The following is a 20,632-nucleotide window of genomic DNA, read 5'->3' as shown; positions in this document are numbered from 1 at the left end:
AGGTGGACTCAGTTTGCTGATCCCTTGGGCCGGCTCTGACAGTAATCTGTAGTTATAAGCGTTGGTAAATAAATTAGATGGAAAGTGACTTAAAGGTAGATTTAATTACATCTTGTTGGTACTAGCACTCCCTTCATCCAGCCTCCTTTTCCCGGCAGGAGGAGCGCTTCTCTCTGGATCATCCTCTGCACTGTCTGGATGGCTGCGCACGGCCCCGCCCGCTCCCGTGACGCAGCGCATCTCTTTACGCGCAGATGCTGGAGTCGAAGCGACAGGCGCGCACATCTCTTAGGGGCTGAGCGCATCCACTACCGGACACGGTAGAGGGAAGATCAGCCGGTGTGCATCCGACAGGGACCCCCCGGACCGCGGGGTAGGATGCTCAGAACGAGTCGCTCCGTGGGCAGCAGTACTTGAAGAGCTGCGGTCCATCCACTGGAGCGCTTTAAGACTGATCTCGAATCAATTCCTTTTTAAGAAACGCCACCGTCCAGTTTAGTATCTAGAACCTTGAGGGTAGATCGGGGTTTGGCTTGGACACGATGTGGAAGTCCGGGACACTACTGCTACTGTCGGTGCTGTGGGCGTCCGGTGAACTCCAGCAGGAGACAGAGCCGCGGAGACTACCACCTCCGGGAAAGTTGGATTTTGGTTATGTGCCTGCGGGAGTTTACGAGACACTGGCCCATTACGAACCCGGACCCATAGGGATCCTCTTCCACTTGGTGCACGCTTTTCTGCATGCGGTGCAACCCAACGCTTTCCCCCACGGTAAGCCACCGTCGTCCGGTCTCCGTGAGCATTTTAACCCCTTGGGCTGCCAGAAAATCAGCTTCAACTGGCAGAACTTTAACATTTAAAGTAACCCAAAGCGCTATGTGAACTTGTGGTGACTTCTTTTATTGAGATAGTTGAATTAGCAACAAAATATGAAAGATAATCAAACCCCTTACATTTCTGGAAAGCTCAACAATTTGCATCATTTTTCAGCGCCAAAACCCCAAATGTTTAATAAAACAGGTTTTTACTCTTAGTGTTGTTTTAATTACCGATTTGCGTGAACATAAGTGCACTTTCTGATCTGCAGCTGGTGTGTGTGTGTGTGTGTGTGTGTGTGTGTGTGTGTGTGTGTGTGTGTGTGTGTGTGTGTGTGTGTGTGTGTGTGTGTGCGTGTGTGTGTGTGTGTGTGTGTGACGTCCATCTAGGCGGCGCGCGTCTCGTTCTGTGCGCACAGCAGCGCACTTTGGAGGTGGTGTTTATGCCTGCGGCGCACTTTGTGTCAAGATGATTACAATTAGCGCACCTACATGTTGTCAGAATCAGATGCTCTGCGGTCGGTCTGCTTAGCATTTTTACGTGTGTGTAAAGAATTTAGTTGGAGCTGCACCCAGAAAGCTCCACTGCGCCAACCTCTGCATTTCAGAAACGACTACTTAAAGGTTTGTGTTTAATTGGGTATAGGATCCTCAAAAGAGGCAGCTCCCCTGCGCCCCACACAGACTCCATACTCCTTTAGAACATTTTGAAGATTAGTAGCTCTCCAAGTCACCTTGTTAAATGAGTAATCCCATAAGCCTCTGCGCCATATGTTGTTGGCCCCTTAGTTTCCAGTTTGCCACCAGCTTTCAGGGGGCAGCTGGCCAAATCCGCAGCAGGAGCCAGACCTGTGATCATTGAAGTTTTAGTCATTCATGGCTCTACCTTTGTAATTCACAGAAGGTTGTCATGGTGAAGTCGATTAAATTAAACATCAAGTGTTACCATATGAACGTAAAAAAAGGAGAAAAAAAAACACCTCATGTGAGAAATCTCCATTATTCTGATGTTTGGATTATTTTTAATGAAAACATTCAGCTGTATTAATTAACATTGAACTTTTACATCTATGTTATGTTCTAACCACAAACTGCTGTATAATGTATTGTGATTTTATGTGACAGACCAGCACAAAGTCAAGTTCATTTGCATAGCATGTTTCAGCAAGAAGGCAGATCAAAGTATTTTACATCATAAAAACATCATACAGTCATCAGTTATGAAACAAGCACTAAGCATTACATTTTGTCAAATGTCGTCATCAAAATCATCGACAGACATCAAATGGTGTTCAATTTATTATGGTTCTAAAGAAAATCTTAGCATGTGGGTTTTTAGCTTTGATTTAAAGGAACTCAGTGTTTCAGCATTTTTGCAGTTTTCTGGAAGTTTGTTTTGGTTTTGAGGAGTATAAAATATGAATGCTGCTTCTCCATGTTTGGTTCTGGTTCTGAGGATGCAGAGCAGATTAGAGCCAGAAAACCTGACTGGTCTGGAAAGTTGATACAACAGCAGGTCAAAGTTGGATGTCGACAAAGTGTTTTACATGTAGGCCAAGAAGATGTATGTAGGTCTCTTCTTCCACTTCTCCCCAACTTGATTTGTGAAATACGTGAAGTCAAAAGAAAACCCATTTGCAGTTATGAAAAAAGGTTTTCTTGTGTCTTCTTTAAACAGTCTTTAAAAATTGTTCTTTAACAATTTAAACTGGAGATGCAGTGGTTCTGACTTTTTGGTCAATTTCTGAGAATCGTGTTTTGCACAACTCTGACCTGTTTATACCAACTTTAGCTCCAGTTTCTCCTTTAAAATAAGAATACATAAAAGCAGTCGTCCACATATTTTCTCCAGTCTTCTGCCATAATCAGTCACGTTAACAGCTTCAGCAACACTAGAGTGTATGTATTAGAGAACATTCCCAGTAAAACAAGACTGAAATAATATTTTAAACCAAAATGATCACAGCCACCATTTTAACTCTTTGACATTATTATGGTTCAGCTGTCTGTGTGTAATTATAGATGATATTTTTTAAACAGCTACCACGATTTCCAAAACTAGCACAGTGCATAGCACTGTATAAAAACTCAAACAGATAAATCTAAGCAGCTTTGCTCTGTTCATCCCTCATGACATCTGCTGAGAATCTCACAGCCGAAATGATCTACAGACATTTCTCGCTATGTATGCTATTCATAGATAATACAGTTTCCATTTTAACGACTTCTTTAACTGTCTCTGATTTCAATTTTTCATCACCTCACCAACAGTAAACATCCAACCTTCCTACTGGAAGGACGATTTCACATTTCAGTTTGTTTACTTTGCTCTGAATCAGTTGATGAGTTTGGTAACTTGTAACTAAACCAGTGTGTGTATTGGTCAGATTTGTCCAGTGTGGGTAAACTAAATATAAATATGTTCTCAGCTTGTAGAAAAACAGGATTTGATCATGTCATTGTGTGTTTCTGGGCACGATTACAGGTGTAATTATCTGAGCAGTATAACAAATGATTGAGATGTATTAAAGTTCCTTATGCTTTTGTTCTTTACAAACATATTGCCGGTCTGCTCTCTAGTTTGATTGCTTGTGTTTACGTCAAAACAAACCCAAGAGAAGAAAAGATCCAGAGTTTGCTTGAAACAAACTAAACAGCTCTGGTTCGTGTCACTAGCTGATCAAATTCAGCTGTTCAATTTAGCTGTTTTATTAAGTTTGTTCCCAGTTAAGCCAGTGGTGAGTTCTGTCATGTTTAGTGTGTATTTAGCATCAGCACATTCTCAGTAATTGCAGCACACATTGTTTAGTTGAGTAACTGTTTTATTAAACTGTCTGCAAACTCGTAGGAGGTGATAATACCAGAGAAGCAACAAATTCCCTCCCTGGACTCCCACGTCACACAAAGGAGCGGTGCTGTGTATTAAATACTGTTTATTGTTTAGTCTTCTTCTGCAGTTTGCTCATGCACAGCAGCTGCTGATATCCCTCGCTTCCTCAAAAAACAGGCTAGCGTTTGGGTTCAGACGCTTGTTTCCAGATAATGTGTGTGTAACACACTTCTTGTGCAGCACAGAAAGCCAAGTCATTGTTGGACAACTGCTTTGGTTCCAGACATCAGCGAAAAACTTCTTTTATGAACCGACATAATGACAGGAGTTTCTGTAAAGAGCTCAAAGTAAATCAGTTACTGTGGTTAGCATGTGTCCAACACATGCTCACATGCTTTATGTATTCATGCTCCCAACGTCCCACCTTGTGGACTATTACACGTCTCTAAGTTGAAATCTTTCCAATTGTTCTTTCCAAAATCGCTAGAAGTAAGTAGAACTATAAAAGATCTTTACTTTTTCGGAGTACTTTTGGGGTTTAGCTTTGATTTTGTACTTCAACCTGGAAACTTACCAAATTGAAACGTTTGTATGATCTCCTTTATCCAAAACTACAGCAAGATTTTAGTATTGTCACCTTCTACATATCAAAGTATTTACTTTGGATTCCTAACGGACTAAAAAGCATAAATAGCCTCTGAAGGTTGTTTTTCTCTTTGCTGTACAGTAAACAGTAATTTTGTTTTAATTTTTGGTCTGCATTAGCAGCAGGTACCAACCTGAAAGGAAGTGATGGTGAGCTGGAACCACCTGTAGCATGCATGCATAATTGTAAATTTGGCAAATTACTTCACATATTTCAGATTTATATGTAAATAAGCCTTTTAGTGAGGTTCAGTTTTATGTTGCTGTATTATCGAAAAAGACAAATTTCAGGTTGTGACATGAAATACATAAAAACTGCAACATACTCTGGTTAAAAAATTGTTTCCCCCATAAATAGTTTTGATGGTAGAAATAATTAATATAGACGTTGCATTTCATGTGGTTTTGGTTTCTTTAATTCAGTTTCTCATGTCTTAAAGTTAATCTCTCTGTAAGTCAGCCTCCACTTGACAACAGATGTGCATTAAGCTCCGTCTTTATCATCTCATCCCTGTGGGAGACACTCCAGTCACCACCAGGCTGCAGGTCCCTGTTGAAAAGCGTGTTCTCATTAGTGTCTCTGTTCCCTCTCGTCGCTAAATCAGGTTTACATAGAATTCAAACCACAGGAGGATGAGGGGAATATCTGGCGCTAATTCAAAGAAAGTTACAGTCTCCAGGGCTACAGGGTGTCTGTCATCAGAGCAGTGCTTTTGGGTAAATTTATTCAGCCAGGTGTCACAGCAAGTTTGCTGTTTAACTCTCATTTCAAAAGGTTTGATGTTCAGAGGACAACACAGAAAAGATTCAAGAAACTAAAACACTTGAAATGATTTCTAAGCAGGAACAAAGATAAATATAAAGGACTTTATGAGATGCATTACTAGGAATGAAAAATAGCTGGGATTTTATTTTTTCTTTTATATGGTCTAAGAAAGAGACACTAATAAAGGATAAAATTCGTAATATAAGTAATAAATCTCAGTTGTGCTGGAAATTCCCACATGATGAATGTGCAACCATCAATTTGAAGAGGAGAATCCAGGCATATCATTTTTATAAAAACGGTTTCATGAGTTTTACAATACAGATGAGAAGTTTCAATCCAATTATCATGGACCTTAAATACCATATTAATTCTCTGCTTTTGACAGAACATTTAAATCATTGTTTCTGCATGGAGGAATGATTAAACAAAAGGTTTTAATGAGTTCCTTAAATCACAACTGGCTCCACAAGCTTTCCACAGTCAAACTTATTCACACCCAGATGCATGAATACTCCATACTTTTCCATTTTTAAAGATGGAAAAGAATGTTTTGTATCATATTTAAATTTAATACCCAATTGTGTCAAATTCTAAACTATCTGACCCCGACTGTCACCTTCAAAGGAAATGGGTTAGAATAACAGTCCAAGGGCCAATCATCTATCATTGTTTACTCTGAAGCAACTTTAATTTGACCATTATGGAAATAGTGTTTGACCCATCGTGATCCTGTTTCTCTCCCTCCTGCGTATCAGCACTGCAGAAAAGTGTTGAGACATCTAAAAAGTGGCTGTGAATAAGAAGCTTTTGATAAGAAAAAATATATATTAATACCACAAATTACCTCCAAATTATACCATAAATGAACGTCAGTCGGATACCTTCAGTTCAGCTCTTTAAAAAGTAAATTCTTATGTGTTTATTAGCATTTTGCTCCATTCCTGGAACAGGTGGTTGTTATTGATTTCAACAAAATTATGAATTACATTCAGGCACATAAACAGACAGACATGCCAAATAGTAATGGGTTGCTTCAGATTGATAATAATGATTAAAAAAAATAATGGAGATGTTTTTTTCTGCTCTAGGACTTTGTGTTCTTTGGAAAAAACCGGAAGAAAATAGCTGTAGAGACATTTTTCCACAGTGCCTGAGCACAGGACTGTTGTACCTGTCTGTAAGGCAGAACATCAGGTTCTTTAGAATAACAGGAGCCTGAATATCCTCTGATTTTGAGTTTCAGATACAGATATGCGATAAGCTACATCGCAGTTTCCTTATTATTCATGATTTTCATCCTGAATTCCTGTGCTCCATCTGTCTTGGCTCCTTACCAGTCACATTATTTGTGTATTGTATGCATGTTGCTCAACCAATTTAAAACATAGTGTGATTATTTCTGCTGATTATTGCTGACAGAAGCCTATTAATATGATTGTTGTGGATTAAATTACATAAGAGTCAAATTAGAAGCATAATTAATGAGTAGTTCTGGATTAAGCTGCATTCGCAGTATTTTAGCTTTTTTGTAGGGAAAATAAATATTTCAAGACAATTACATGCTTCACCATCTGTATAATAAATATATATACACTATATTTTAAAAGCTAAAATCTCCTAAAAAATTTGAGAAAAGCAGATAAGGTTGTGTGTGTTTTTTCTTTTTTTGGTTGCAGGGCTCTGACCTTGAACTCCTCAGAGCCTGCCCTCTCTTTAAGGTTTATCTTCACTGGAAAAAAGCAGAATAAAAGCCTGAGCCAGAGAGTAATCTGCATGCGCCCACAGGTAGTTCGCGGTACACAGCGGTGGCCGGGCGATGCTGTGGGCGGTGTCAGACAGCAGCATACTGCAACAGTGATAACAGAGACTGTCCTCCAACTGGAAGGTTGCAGCTCGAGCCTCTGGACAGCAAACATCTGCTGGGCTGAAGTGTCCTTGAGCAAAGTGGAATACAGCGTGTAAGATGGTGACACAATGAAGCATCTCTGTTGGAGAGGGCGAAATTCAGAACAAAAGTGAGTCGTGAGACATTATTGCAATATTTCTCTGCCTTCTGGTGAAAATGTTTCTAATTAGAGATTTCCTGAGCAGCAGGAACATCTGGGGAGATTATCATCAGGGCCTTTGAAGATCCCCCACAGAGGCCTAACTTTACAATTCAGATGGCGTCGATATCTCAACACGCCACCTTTATATCCTGTGTGTCTAATGAAAAGAAGCTCTGCTGTTCCAATATACCATTATTATTGTAATGTAAATTACTATTTGGCATTTTGACAGATAGGGAAATATTCCCCAAAGTCTTGAAATTGATTGAATAATTGATGCATTTTTAGCTGCTAGACGACTGCAAACAAACCTACGAAGGCACAAATAGAGAAAATGCAACTGTTTGTGTGGAGGAAGACTTTTCAGTCCTGAGACGTTATCATGACTGTAAGCTAGTCAAACCACAAACCACAACTCTTTCTGAAAATCTTAAAAACCGAAGTGCCACATTTTTAAAGAGAAGTAAAAATTCTTTGGCAGATAAAAACCTTCAGCTTCAATGAAAATCTGTGCCAGTGCAAGTTGTCTCTATGTCGCTGTGCATCTTGTCACAGCTTCAGTCCTGTGTTTTTTCTGGAGTCATGTGCGGCGGCGCTGCACCAACACGCTGAAATTAGAGAAGCTGGATTTATCAGACAGTGCTGTGTGTCTGAACACGACTCAGCGATTCTGTTGGTTTGTTTGTGGCAAGATAGGAATGAACAGCCTTGGAGCTTGACTAACAAGACACTTCCTTAGAATATTATTCAGTCACTTCAGTTCAGTAGTTATTAAAATTGTTGCTAGATCAGCTTCTAAATCCATAATCAGTCATAATTGTATCAATTTCAAAACTGATAGACTCCAGCTGGGATGTGCATCATCCATGTTTACTTCTCTAAGCAGCAGGTCTGTATGTGCAGCTCACTTCTGGTTTTACAGTCTGTTCATATTGGAGTCTGATGAAGTTCAAATTAAAATGACACAATGAACAACCACACAAAGAAAAATATTGTAAAAGCAGATCTTATCAAATATAAAACTTAATTTTACATAAAAACCTGAGCATAGTCTATCTATTTTACCTTTTCAACCAGAGTTGATCAAATACAGTTGAAACGGTTTGGAACTGTAAAATAGCTCTTTAGCTTAGCACCAGTCAGAAACTCAGACTGAGATGCCAACCTTAGCATCATTAGCAGATAACACACAGTCATGACATTCCCACAACCCACACAAATCACCTGCCACTCTGTCACCTTTTCTTATTCTCAGGTATCAAACATGCTGATTTCAGAGTGGTGGAGGTTTCTTTACGGCTGTTGTAACTTGAGTTTGTTGACCAACAGGAGGTCAGCTAAAGGTCTATGTTCAGGTTAAATCCCTAACAAGGATTTAACTTGTATAAAAGAATGCAGGGCTTTTACTGGATCATTTGAAATTTAATCCATCCACCCTGAATGATATAAAATGTATTTTGCATTTGTAAAATAGGAAAGGGCAGACTTTTGATGAACTGACTGTACATTTGTACATTATCCTTAGTCCAGTTATACTGCAGCAGCATCTGCATGCAGAATGTGACGCAAACGGTTCCAGTGCTGCGGTTTCCAGCTGTCACATGGTGACATGTCGTACTGACAGTGATCGCCCTCGGCAGAGTGAAGCTTAAGGACACATTTTCTTACTTGCCTCCAACATAAAGCCAGAGGCAACGCGTCACCACAGCACAGAGCTAAGTAGGCTTTGACAGGTGAATAGCAGATCTGCAAACTCTCTGAATTGTTTGCCTCTTTCTTTATTTACACATAAAGTATATCATTAAAAGGCTTTTACAGGGTAAACAAAAAAACGGGTTTATTTTCCCTGTCTTGCAATGTTATTAAACTATTCTGCTGATAAATTGAACAATGCATTTAAAGTGTTTTCATACTTATGTGTGTTTTCAAATGCATACAAAAACTCACAGCACATCCCAAAAATACTTAAGACTGAATGATATATGGAATAATAACACAAAACAGCAAAACAACAAAAACACAAATACTATTCATACCAACATTTTCTACAGTAACTTACACCATCAGCAATACTGCATAATGGCCAATCAGGTGCAGGTTGAACAGGTAAACTGTTGCCTCTGCTGTATCTCAATTTTTCCAAAATTGAGATACAGCAATTTTCTCAATTTTTCCAAAATTGAGATACACATTTTAGTTTCACTGGTTACATTAAATTATCCTTAGGTGTAAGTGTGTCAGTTCATGGTTGTCTGTATTGTACGTCTCTGTGCTGTCCAGTGATAGTTGGGTGACCTGTCCAGGGTTAACCCTGCTGCTTATGACTGCTGGAAATGAGCGCCAGCTGCACCGACAAACCTTCACTGATTAAGTGGGTAAAAACAACGGCTGGGTGGAGAGATTCACAGTGTGCACAGCTTTTGTGGGCCATGAGTGTCAAAACATTAATACCCATCAGAATACACCAGGTAGTACATATTAGTAACTGTTTTAGTATTTTAGTGATAAACATGCCATACAAATATAATGCTAAATATAAACATAACACAGTTTTCTATGCAACCAAAGAAATCTGGCAAAGAAAATAGGTGCATTTGTCAGCGTATTTGCACAGCAGCTTTGTTTTTCCCACCTCTTCCACTTTGCCCTTCCATTAAAACACAGAATGATTGGGAAGCTGTTGATCCCAATGTAAACAACATGTAAATGTAGGGCCATGAGGTGAAACTGAAGTTTTTTGTCTTATTGTGTGATTTTACCAGTTATCTTACAAAACATATTGAAATTCTGGATTTTAGAGTAATTGCAGTCATGTCCAAAGGTTGTGCACAAAAATTTATTTTGTGGTGATGAGGTGAAAATTTGACACAAAGAAAAGAAAAGGCATTAAGTGATCATTTAGTTTCATTCTGGCAACAGATGATGGCTGTCATACACTGCTTTTGGCTTTCAGAAGCTGTTCAAGCAAACTGACAACATATCGCTCACCATCTGCGTCTCTGTCCCGGTCATTTCCACGCAGGATTGAATGACTCAAAACATGGCCTATGTGTCACATCAAAATGTCACATTCAGTAAAATTGTGCTTCATTTCTCCTGTGTTCATTGCCACGTCCATTTAGTTGTGGTGTAAGTGACCTTTTCATATTTAAATAACTAAGCAAGGAAGTGTCCACATCCACTTATGACTAAAGCTGGAAGAGGAAACCAGACTTGTGCACATTGATCACTTTTTTAAATGTAATATATTCATTTCTATTCTTCTGTAAAACAATCATATTTGAATTTCAGTCTGAGGAAAAAAAAGCAATCTTTTAGTCAGGAAACTGCACATATTTCCTCCATGCTCTCTGGATATAGTTAGTTTAATCCTGGCTGGACAAAAATTGATCTTTGAGTCATTTTTTCATTATAAAGTCAGAGGCATCTCATATTGTTGAGTGAGGAAACACACAGATGTTTTCATCAGAAAGGTTTGTCTTGCATTTAAGCCACAAGCTGCTGCATCAGATTCGTGGTAACGATCAAGCTCCATTTTGAAAACACAAAAAGAACGACGGTACAGCACTTTAATTCATTGCTTGCAGCTGCAGCTCTTTGAATTCACATAACAGCCCTATAATACCTGGTGGATCCCTAGAAATGGATCCACATGTCTGGGGTCTTTCTGAAGGCTCCGAAAAAGACAACATGGGCAGATGTAAAGAAAAAAATCACTGAAAGCAAAGATATACATGCATGAATCAGGAGAGCTGTTTTTTAAAGTTTCATTTCCACATGGTTGACTAGAATCTAAAAAAAATATGATGGCCAAAAAATCACTGTCACTTCAAAAAGAGAGATAAAAAAGTTACTCCCGCTGTCACTGCAGCAACAACCTTCACATGCAAACATCCTCAGGAGCAAGATGTGAGTTTACTACAGACGGGGCAGCTGTATCTGTCCACTCACATTCCTCTAAAAGAAACGTCAGCTCTGCTTTACTGGGAGAACCAAAAAACTCAACTCCCTGTTGGAGCAGAGCAGTCTGGCTTGCAGGAGATTTAGGGAAAAAGTGTGAGCAGTATAAACAGTATGAGACTTTCAAGGTGGTGAACATCATTGATGATAAAGTTAGGTCACAAAATCAGATTACAGTACATCTTGCTATACCTAAGCTGCATAGGTGTTTTGCACCTGTGCAGTCTGGGGGGTTTGCTCTTCATACTGCCTGTCAGGCTCTGGACCGAAAAATAATTAAACAAAGAGATTAAATAAAACAGGTTAAAGTTTATCTTAATTTTCAGATATGTACTTTCAGTTCTTACTTTTTGTAAACACAATATCTGAACATAATCATTACTGCATCGTCTTGCCACATGTTTCCGTGCCCCTGGGCTTAAGCCCAAATTGCTATATAAGTTCAGTCCATTTACCATATTTAAATTCCAGCGATAGAGAAGTAGACAATTCTCAGTCCTCACAATATTCCTGAATTTGAAACTCCAGTTGGATATGTTTTCTGCCTTCAAAAGAGAATACATAATGAGCTGTTATCCAGGCTCCTAGACCCCCTGTTGTGACTCACATGCAGTTTTTGGAGTGTCTCTCTTGCCAGTAGAGAGTTTGGGAACTTCTCAAGGGCATCCAGACTACCATCAAACTACACACGCTGTTACTTCAGGGATCACATGTATCATTACATCATAATCATAATTAAACACACGTTATCAGGTTATAACACATAACAGATTTCAACATCTGCAAATAATTACACACTTTAGATTTCAGTCAAGAATATTTTTTAACTGTTTTGTAATTTGTTGTAAAGCAGGTTTTCATCTGTTTTACTTTTGTCTAACCAGTTTGTCATGTGTTGTAGTTTTCTGCCCAGGTTCCCTTTAAAATATGAACCTGTCGCTTTGCTCTAGATCTCAATGGGGTTTTATCTGGTTGAACACAGGAAAAAGAAATCAGATGAGGTCCTCATAATGTAACCTGACCTGAACTGTAAAGCCTTTAAACCTGCAGTTCTGCATAGACAGCTGTCTGAGGATTTTCATATGAAAAGGGTAACTCAATATAGTGAACTTGCAGCTTTTAGATTATGAGGAAAGAGTTATGGATCTTATTTGGAAAGATATATATATTTTTACCATATTAGCAGACCAAGTAAGGCAAGAAAAGAGCCTCAGCATTAAGATAAAGTAAAGACTTTAAGGAAATACAATAATGTCACCATCAGCTTAAGCTCACTGCTACTTTATCGAGAGTTGATGAGAACATTTACTGACTGAAAGTACAGAAGAAAAATCAAAGCTAATCAAAAGATCATTTCTTCCAGAATAGCTGTGCGTGTATCAGCTGAGCTTTTCTAATCCACAGAAAGGAGAAGGAATAAAAAACAGACAGAAATTGGAGGAGTTTGCTGGGGAAAGAGCTGTCACTTTCCCGGGTGCTGCTCCGGTTCATTCGGGAACGTCATATTTGGGTCAGGCTTGGGAAGCCAAGCAGGAGAGGCGAGGGTGAGACGAAGCAAGCGACCCAGGCCTGCTAAATAGATGTCAAGTCATGCATTCTCTGTCGCTTTGTTCCGCTTCATCGGTAAGAGCAGCGGAGCCCGCTATGAATCAACTTCAGGGACATGGTGATTTTCAGCTGCAGATGTGTTTTGATAAGAGGTCAACCTGCCAACGCCGGACACAACGACTTTACTCTGAAGAGTCCATCTCTTTCTGCTCTTGCTGCTTCCTGTCAGACATGTCCATGAGGTCCTTGCTGCCTTCACTCAGCGACAGTTTCTGTTTAACTGAGAGGGATGTCTCACAGGAAGCTGGCTGTGTGAAAACTCATACGGGATTTTAGGAGAGTCCAGTTTATCTCAAACTGACAAGCTGCAGGAATACTCAACAGTGGGAAGCAGGATTAATCCTTAGTGAACCACTGGGCTATGAATATGCTTACATGGCTTCTGCCTTACTGAAGGAACCAGGTTGTTTGGCTTTATCTTGAGGGGAAAAAAGCTGAATTATTTCATCTGTAGCTGAACAGATTAAAATTCTGTGAAAATCAGAATTTTGTGAATAAATGCCAAAACACGTAACATTTACATCTGAGTATATCTGCTTTGTTCTTTCCTTTGATCTTCTCTAAGTACATTCCAGTGTTTACATTTCCCTGAAAAAGTTCTTGTGAATGAAATGCAGTCGATTAAGACATTTTTAATGTAAATATTTAATTTTCATTAGAGAGAAGCAAAACATATCATCTCCACTGTGCGTAAATGATGCCAATAAGAGTTCAGCAACAACAAAATACAGAAATCTTAGGAGTTGTGCATCAGAGCAGAATTACACTGTCAAAGATTTTGAAACTTATTTATAAAATAATAAGATTTCTAGAAATGTTAAAAGCAAGTGATTAAGTGTCATTTGTTGAGATAGGACATCATATCTGCTAATCTTTGTGTCTATGTAGGCAGAGCAGTTTAAAATCACTGTTTACATTCCCTTTCAAGATCCTTAGATGTTGTTGCTTCCCATTTATAATGTAAACAAAGATGATGGTAGGAAAACATCATTAACAGACATTTTGAGTTTCTTGTTGGTGGATTTTATTCATAGAGATCTTCATTTTCTGCCAGTTTTCTTAAGAATGGAAATGACGGATTCTTGTCTCGCAATAATGCGTCTGAAGTTGTCATTAAAGAATGGATTAAACCAGACAATAGAAATACAATTATTAATTGAATCACTTACACATCAAAATGATTTCCAATAGATATACATACATGGAAGCTCAAATTGTTACTTTGAACAAAATAAATAATGATTAAAACAGTAAACCCTCCAATTGGTTTGTACTCAGTGATGCAATCAGTGACATCATGAAACAGGAAGTTCTGTCTTACATCAGGATGTTGGATCTGAGCAAAGAAATAATGGTAAGTTTTTAATTTCTTTTTATTTCTCACTGTTTATTCAATGTCACATCCTGTTTTTATGTTAATTATGTAAAGCACTTTGAAATGCCTTGCTGCTGAAATGTGCTATACAAATAAAATTTGATTGATTGATTGATAAAAAGAAACAAAAAAGAAATCATTCAACAGAAGTGTACTTTTAATGGAGTGAAAATTAAAATGTAATTTAGTATGTGATAAGTGTAATATGTGCTCCGGATTATATTCCATATCATAATTGACTATTTCTAAGTTATCTGTCGTGTGGTGACCTGAGGTGGAACATTAGCTTGGCTCAACATTTTAGCAAACTTAGGTTTTCTTCAGTGATATTAACCATCTGCTCTCAATCTTGAAGAACATTTGAGGTTTATGCAAATGGGCCTGACAGAGTAAAACATGCAGAAAGCTGCATTAAAGAAGCTCTGTACTGTTTTGTGGTTTCTCAGACAGGAAGCAATACTGGGCATGTGCTGCATATTATATTCTAAGAAGCTTTTAAAATCCAGCCCACACAGATACAACACATGGTTTAAAAACAATCTCTCTCTCCTTTTTGTCTTTGACCAAAATCTTTGCTGGCAGCCATTATTGGCTGTTCTGTTTTTCCATAGCAGTTTCTAGAAGTTCATGGTGATTTTGGAAAAATAATATATTTTTATGCTGAGAAGGCAGTTAAACATTTTGAAGAAATCGTCTTACTTCCTTCAAAATTTCTCACACATTTGTCCCTGGAGCTAAAATTCACCACAAACATATTAGAACTCATAATACGTTTGTATCATAATAGACTATTTTTAAATGATCTGTCATGCAGTGGCCTGAGGTCAAACTCATGTGTTCTGATTATTTTCCAAGCAGCTCAGCTGCACTGTGAAGCAGCAGCTGCCTTCTTCAAAAGCATCTACGTATAAATTCATATTTTTTCTACTTCTGCTCCCATGGCACTATTATGCTATAGCTGTTGTGAATCTTAACTTCCTGGTTGAGAATCATAAAATCTGAGCACACCCACACCATAATTATGTCAGTTTTTTTTTTTTGGAATACTCCATATATATGGATAATAGCATCAGCTGAAATATAATTTGGCCCTTTTTAATGCTGTTTGTCATCCAGTGGGTGTCCAGGTGGTTTCCTCTGATTGCTCACTCTCCACACTGTGCAGGTCACTAGTCTTGTCTTTCACTGTCACCTCTGTGGCAGGGCTTCAGCCTTCATTAGCTGATGATAATCTGGGTTTTGTTTACTTGGTCTGGCTGCAGAGCCAATCCGGTCACCACACAGACCTCAGCTCCTTTACTGAGGGGTGAAAGAGCAGCCAAACAAAACGCAAACGTGAAAATGATTTTTCAGTTCCCCTCCTCCCTTTTTTATAATACATATTTATATTTATTACAGAACAGGCTCTAATCTGCTGCCTTGACATGCATGCAAAGAAGTAGATTTAGAAAGTAGAGCCAAACAAACTCACCCTAGCCCCAGAACACTTGATTTATGGCGCCATTTCTTAAAGTGAGCAGTCAGGATTACATGGAGCCCCTGTGCAGTATAACATGCTTTATTACTGTCTGTCCTGCTGCCATGCATCCCAGATTTATTTTTATCTTCATGTGATTGCTTGAGTGCTCTCACACACACCCTGCCAACCGTTTCTCCTCATCAGTGTGACTTTCACATGAGGGGAGATCGTTAACTTTATTAACACGCCGATCGCACCGTATTTCTACCAGTGCATTGTGAAAACTGCAATTGGGCATCAGGACGTATTTAAGACACGGGTAAAGAAGCTGTTTCTTTGTTCTGTGTGTTTCTCACTCATGGCTTCATCTGATGGGAATGAAATTCAGAGAGACTCCAGCTGCTTATCTAGCCAAGAGACTCAGCTGTTTACATGAAAACCTCTCCCGTACATACAGTAAAAGTCTTTATATCCCTTCAACCTTTCCACATTATTTTTTTGTTACAACTACAAACTTTAATGTATGTCATAATTATTTTATGTAAAACAAATAAGTGCTTTATTGTTTTGTTAGGAGAGAAGTAGGTCTTCTCATGCTTGCGGTGGGAACATTGTTACTGAGTCATTAAAGCCAATGTTGGCAACTTTAAATTAAATCTCTCTACAGTAACTTTGATTGTGTGTCTTCCACTGAAAAGCAAAGTCACATTGTCTCTCCATAGATACAGACTCTGTGGTAACAGTGTTTGTCCTGTGCGGAGCTGTTTTTCAGGCAGGCTCATGGGAAGTCGCCGTTGACACGAACATTCAGCCCCTGAGGCTCTCTTTTCTCTCTCACACACCCATGCACACACAATCTTGCTATCTTTTATCTGGAACATTAACTGTAACAGGAAAAGGAAGAAGAAACTAAACAGCAGCTGTTTTTTTCTGTACTGAAATTATAACTTTCAATATGATTTAACTGATATTTTTTCCTCAGTCAAACGGCGTGCCAGCAAATATATGAGCATTACTAGTAATTCTGATAAGTTTCCTCATAATTTTGATCAAATTCATTTTCATTATCTCTACCCCAATATTGAAAGTCTAATCAAATGCTTTTGTCTGTTTTATCTTTGATAAGTTGCATATTATCTGATTTAATTATGTGGCAGGATAAACAGCAGCAGAGAAAAGAAGAAAACATCACCAACACAACTTACCGTCGTCCCTTCGCCTTGATGCTTCATATCATTGGAACAAAAGCATCTGTTCTGCATCAGTTAAAAAACAAAACTGGAATATGGAATTAAGAAGGTTAAATCTTGATCTGTCTGCTGGGGTATCCAGGCCCAAGATATTTTTTTTAACCTTTGTTCTGTTTTCAGACCACAACATTGTTAGGAGCTCTGGTACCTTAAGAAAAAAACAGATTGTATTTAATAATCTGAGCTACATGTTGGCCATTTTAAGGGAACATGCGTTTCGATGCCCACTTCTCATGTTCTCTTCTTATAAACAGCGAAATTATTCTCTTGAGGTTAAGGATTCGCTGTAATCACCCAAAAGGATTAAATATTAACCCCTATCCTTAAGTACAGGATATCAATCCTTAGGCCATGATTCTTCTCTTTCTCACTGTGTGTTGAACTTTCTAGTAAAACAGAGGAATGCCAAAGCTATTATCCAAAAGTGAACCTCTTGTTGCATAGCAACAGGTGGAAGGATGAAGACCTGCTCCTTGAAAGCTTTTAGCACCTTTCTTCTATTGACACCTCAAGCAGCGCTGTTAGAAATGCTTCATTGTGATACCACAGGAGTGCAGGCGTTTCTATAGGAGACAGAAGATATTTCAGGTTTCAGAAATGCATCACTTAGTTTTTCTTCATGATGTATTTAAGTAACTTAGTGAACAATGATGCTGGTTGCTTGTTAGAAGATTACAGCAAATCCTTAAACTCCAGAGAATAATTTCCCTGTTTAAAATTAGATATCTAATTTTGAAAAAGTTATATTTTTAAGTACATTGTGTTCTACTGCACAGATCTACTGCTAAAAATATTCAACACTGATTCAAATTAAACATTTTCTGTTTTCCTGTAGATGAAAGGCTGTAGAATGAAGATTAAAGATTAGCATATTTTTTCTTGAAATAATCAGAATCAGAATGATTTTATTGTTATTGTAGCACAACAAAATTTTGTTTCAGTACAGCCCATCCAAGAAGACAAGGTGCCTGGGGCCGCTGGGGCCACTGGGCTGGGGGGGCTGGGGCTGCTGGGGCTGCTGGGGCCTCTGGGCTGGGGCCGCTGGGGCCGCTGGGGCCGCTGGGCTGGGGCCGCTGGGGCTGCTGCCGCTGTGGAGCACCATCCTTTATAACCATTTGGCAAATACTATTCTAATCTTCTACGTCTGATCTGTCTTAAAAGACAGGGAGTTGATTAATTATGAATGATCAAATAGAGTATAAAACAATCATTAAGCAGAGATCTGCTCCATGTATAGAATTTTCCTTTATAATTAATGTTTATGTTGCTACAAAAAGTAAATGCATTTGGAACATACTTCTTGTGTTTCTTTTCGGTATTTATGATAAGTTTGCATGAATGTAGAAACACATGTTTACACTCTTCTCCTGCCAACGCGTCTGTTTCTGCAAGACAAATGTATTTATGTAGCCTGTTTTGAGTGCTTTTTATGATTAGATGTGAAATAAAACACAGGAGCAAAAAAATAAGGCCAAAATTAAAGTCTAGTCATTTTTGTAGCCAAATGATGTGATCCTCAACGGTGCTCTCCAGATTTTGCCGTCTGACTGACATACTGTCGTAGAGCCATGTCCAATAGACAAGCTGCAAATTACACGGTTCCAAACTCTCAGATTTCCTTCTGAACTTTAGTCGCAAATACAGCTTGTTGCAAATTTATACCAAATTAAAATCTGGAATAACTGCTGTTCTAAATCAGTCTTCTACAAGCACAGATGTATCATAGAGAAGAAAAGGCATTAATGTTGCTTTCATCTAAAGGTTACAGTCATTTAGACACAGATTAATGTCTGCGACCTCTTTACAAATACTCACATCTGCCCCGTTGCTCATTTAGAACAATTGATTGTAGCAGCCTTTGAATAAAAACTGTTATTTTCTTGACTCAAGAGTGAAATTATAAAAGGCAGAGCAAAGTCCCTTGTCTCCATTAATGTTACGACTTCTGCAGAATATAATTGTTGGCATAAATCTCTTTCCTCACAGTGTCTGTGTGCATCCTCTGATAACTTTATGAGAAAGAATCACGACAGCCTCCAGCTGGCCGGGCTCTTTGCTGTTCGCCTTACAAGCAGAGCATCAACTTCTAAAGCATAGAGTCCCTCATGGCCAGGCTTACTTTATAAATTTATCTCTCAATAAGCCTGTTAGTAATGCATGTTTCCACACGGCGGCTGCAGCTTAACTTTAAAATGTTACAGCGTTGTTGATTCGGTTGGTTGCTGTTGGAGCAAGTTGATTGTGTTTTTTTTTTCCCCTGCTTTTTTTGTAAAGGTTACACAGATTGTACAAACCAGTGCAACAATAAATCACTGTAGTGTCGCCTGCTAAAGGCACACAACCATCGACTCTTCCCACAACATTAACATGTTTTTTTATATTCTTTAAATCTGTCTCTTTCAATCATCTGTCATCCTACCTTTCTCACTTTGTTCATATTTATGTAATCACTTTTTATATTTTACATAGTTTTATTTAATTGTAATTATTTTTGCAGAAATCAGTTTTCATTTTGAAATTAACAGTTTTTTTGTGTGAAAAAAGCCACATTTTGCTAATCATGATTGTCTTGTAAAAGCAGTAACAGAGTAAAACATCCAGGGAGTTGAATACTTTTTACAGGCAGGGTAACTGTGTGTGAAACATGTAATCACACACGTCTGAAGAATAAAGAAATCAATTTTATTGCAATTATCACAAAATTTAACATTGAAAGTGGTCATTTGTCAACTGACTGCCTGCTGGTAACACAGTGGATGAAACAGTGAAGATAAAAAGCTCATTTCAAATTTTCCAACTTAATTTTAAACCAAATTAAAATCTTGAACATGAACAGAACTGCGTGTTCCATAAAAAATGATTCCAAACTCACCTCTGGCTCTGGAATGGAAAAAACAGGGCAGCATTAATCTCCTAAAAGGGTCATGACCTCCTCCTTTAAAAACAAATGTGAACTATACTTAAAACGCAGGTCTGTGCTGGGAAATCAAACATTTTGAATTAATTCTGAAAGAAGAGATCTCAGATGTTCAGCCTGGATTGGGCCAGGATGTAACCAAATTTTAGTGGGGAAGTTTTGGAAGCGACGGCTGAAGATGAACACGTCTTCACCCAAATTCATGATGTGACAGATCAAAGACGAGTCAGCAGTTAAAAATCAACCCAACTTTAATAAAATGCAAAAGACATCTTTCGGGGATCAGACAGAAAAAATGCATACAAAGATTCAGTAAGATCTGGTAGACCTTCTGATTACTGGAAGTTATATAGATATAAGCCACACCTCAATCTGCAACAAAAACCTTTTGTTTGTCAGGGTCATTAACTTTACAATGTTTGTGTTCTACGATTTTTCTGAAAAGCTAATTTTGCCTAAACCACAGCAATTACAAAGTCCAGTCTTATCATCAATGTTCTGAAGTTCATACTCCCATTTTATACTGCCATGCTGCCATTTCATACAAACGGACTATTTTTATTTTTGATTGTTGTCATAATTCTGAATCAGGTCAGTATAAGATAGCTAACGATTCCAGACCCAACATGAACAACCTGGTAAAGATGGATACTTCTTGATTGTCAAAAGAATATTTCCTCTCAGCAGACTATTAGCATGTTGTAGAGAAATACTATAAATCGCTGGTTATAATGGCGGTTATTCCCATGTCCAAAGCCATTTTCTACACATAAAGTTACAGTCTTAAACACTTCTGGCAGATGATTTCATACATGACACTAATCGCCTTTTTATCCTCGGACACCCAGTCAGGTTCCTGACAGGATTAACCAACATTCAGTCATTCGGTTTAACCTACAGCAGCATAACAATAACTTCATAGAAACATTTTGATTGCAGCAAAAAAAGAAGAAAAT

General features: G+C 38.4%; 1 protein-coding gene across 20 annotated transcripts in view; it reads left to right on the top strand.

Annotated features, from left to right (window-relative positions):
* Nucleotides 1-20,632, top strand: part of prom1a (prominin 1a) — a 64,759-nt gene continuing 44,127 nt past the window's right edge. For 6 of the 20 annotated variants that reach the window (XR_001777008.2, XR_534750.3, XR_534749.3 and 3 more), the window contains exon 1: nt 3-771. Coding sequence is in view for 3 of the 20 variants with exons in the window: in XM_008421100.3 (XP_008419322.2) it covers nt 543-771 (229 nt within the window). In the remaining 17 variants the exon portion in view is untranslated. Of the gene's footprint in view, nt 772-20,632 lie in introns of all 20 variants that reach the window. The other 14 variants (XR_001777006.2, XR_001777005.2, XR_534746.3 and 11 more) reach the window with 8 other exon arrangements.

This window comes from Poecilia reticulata, chromosome 10, assembly GCF_904066995.2.
Source record: "Poecilia reticulata chromosome 10, P_reticulata-male-v2, whole genome shotgun sequence".
Taxonomy (NCBI): Eukaryota; Metazoa; Chordata; class Actinopteri; order Cyprinodontiformes; family Poeciliidae; genus Poecilia; species Poecilia reticulata.
This window is presented reverse-complemented; position numbering and strand designations above follow the sequence as displayed.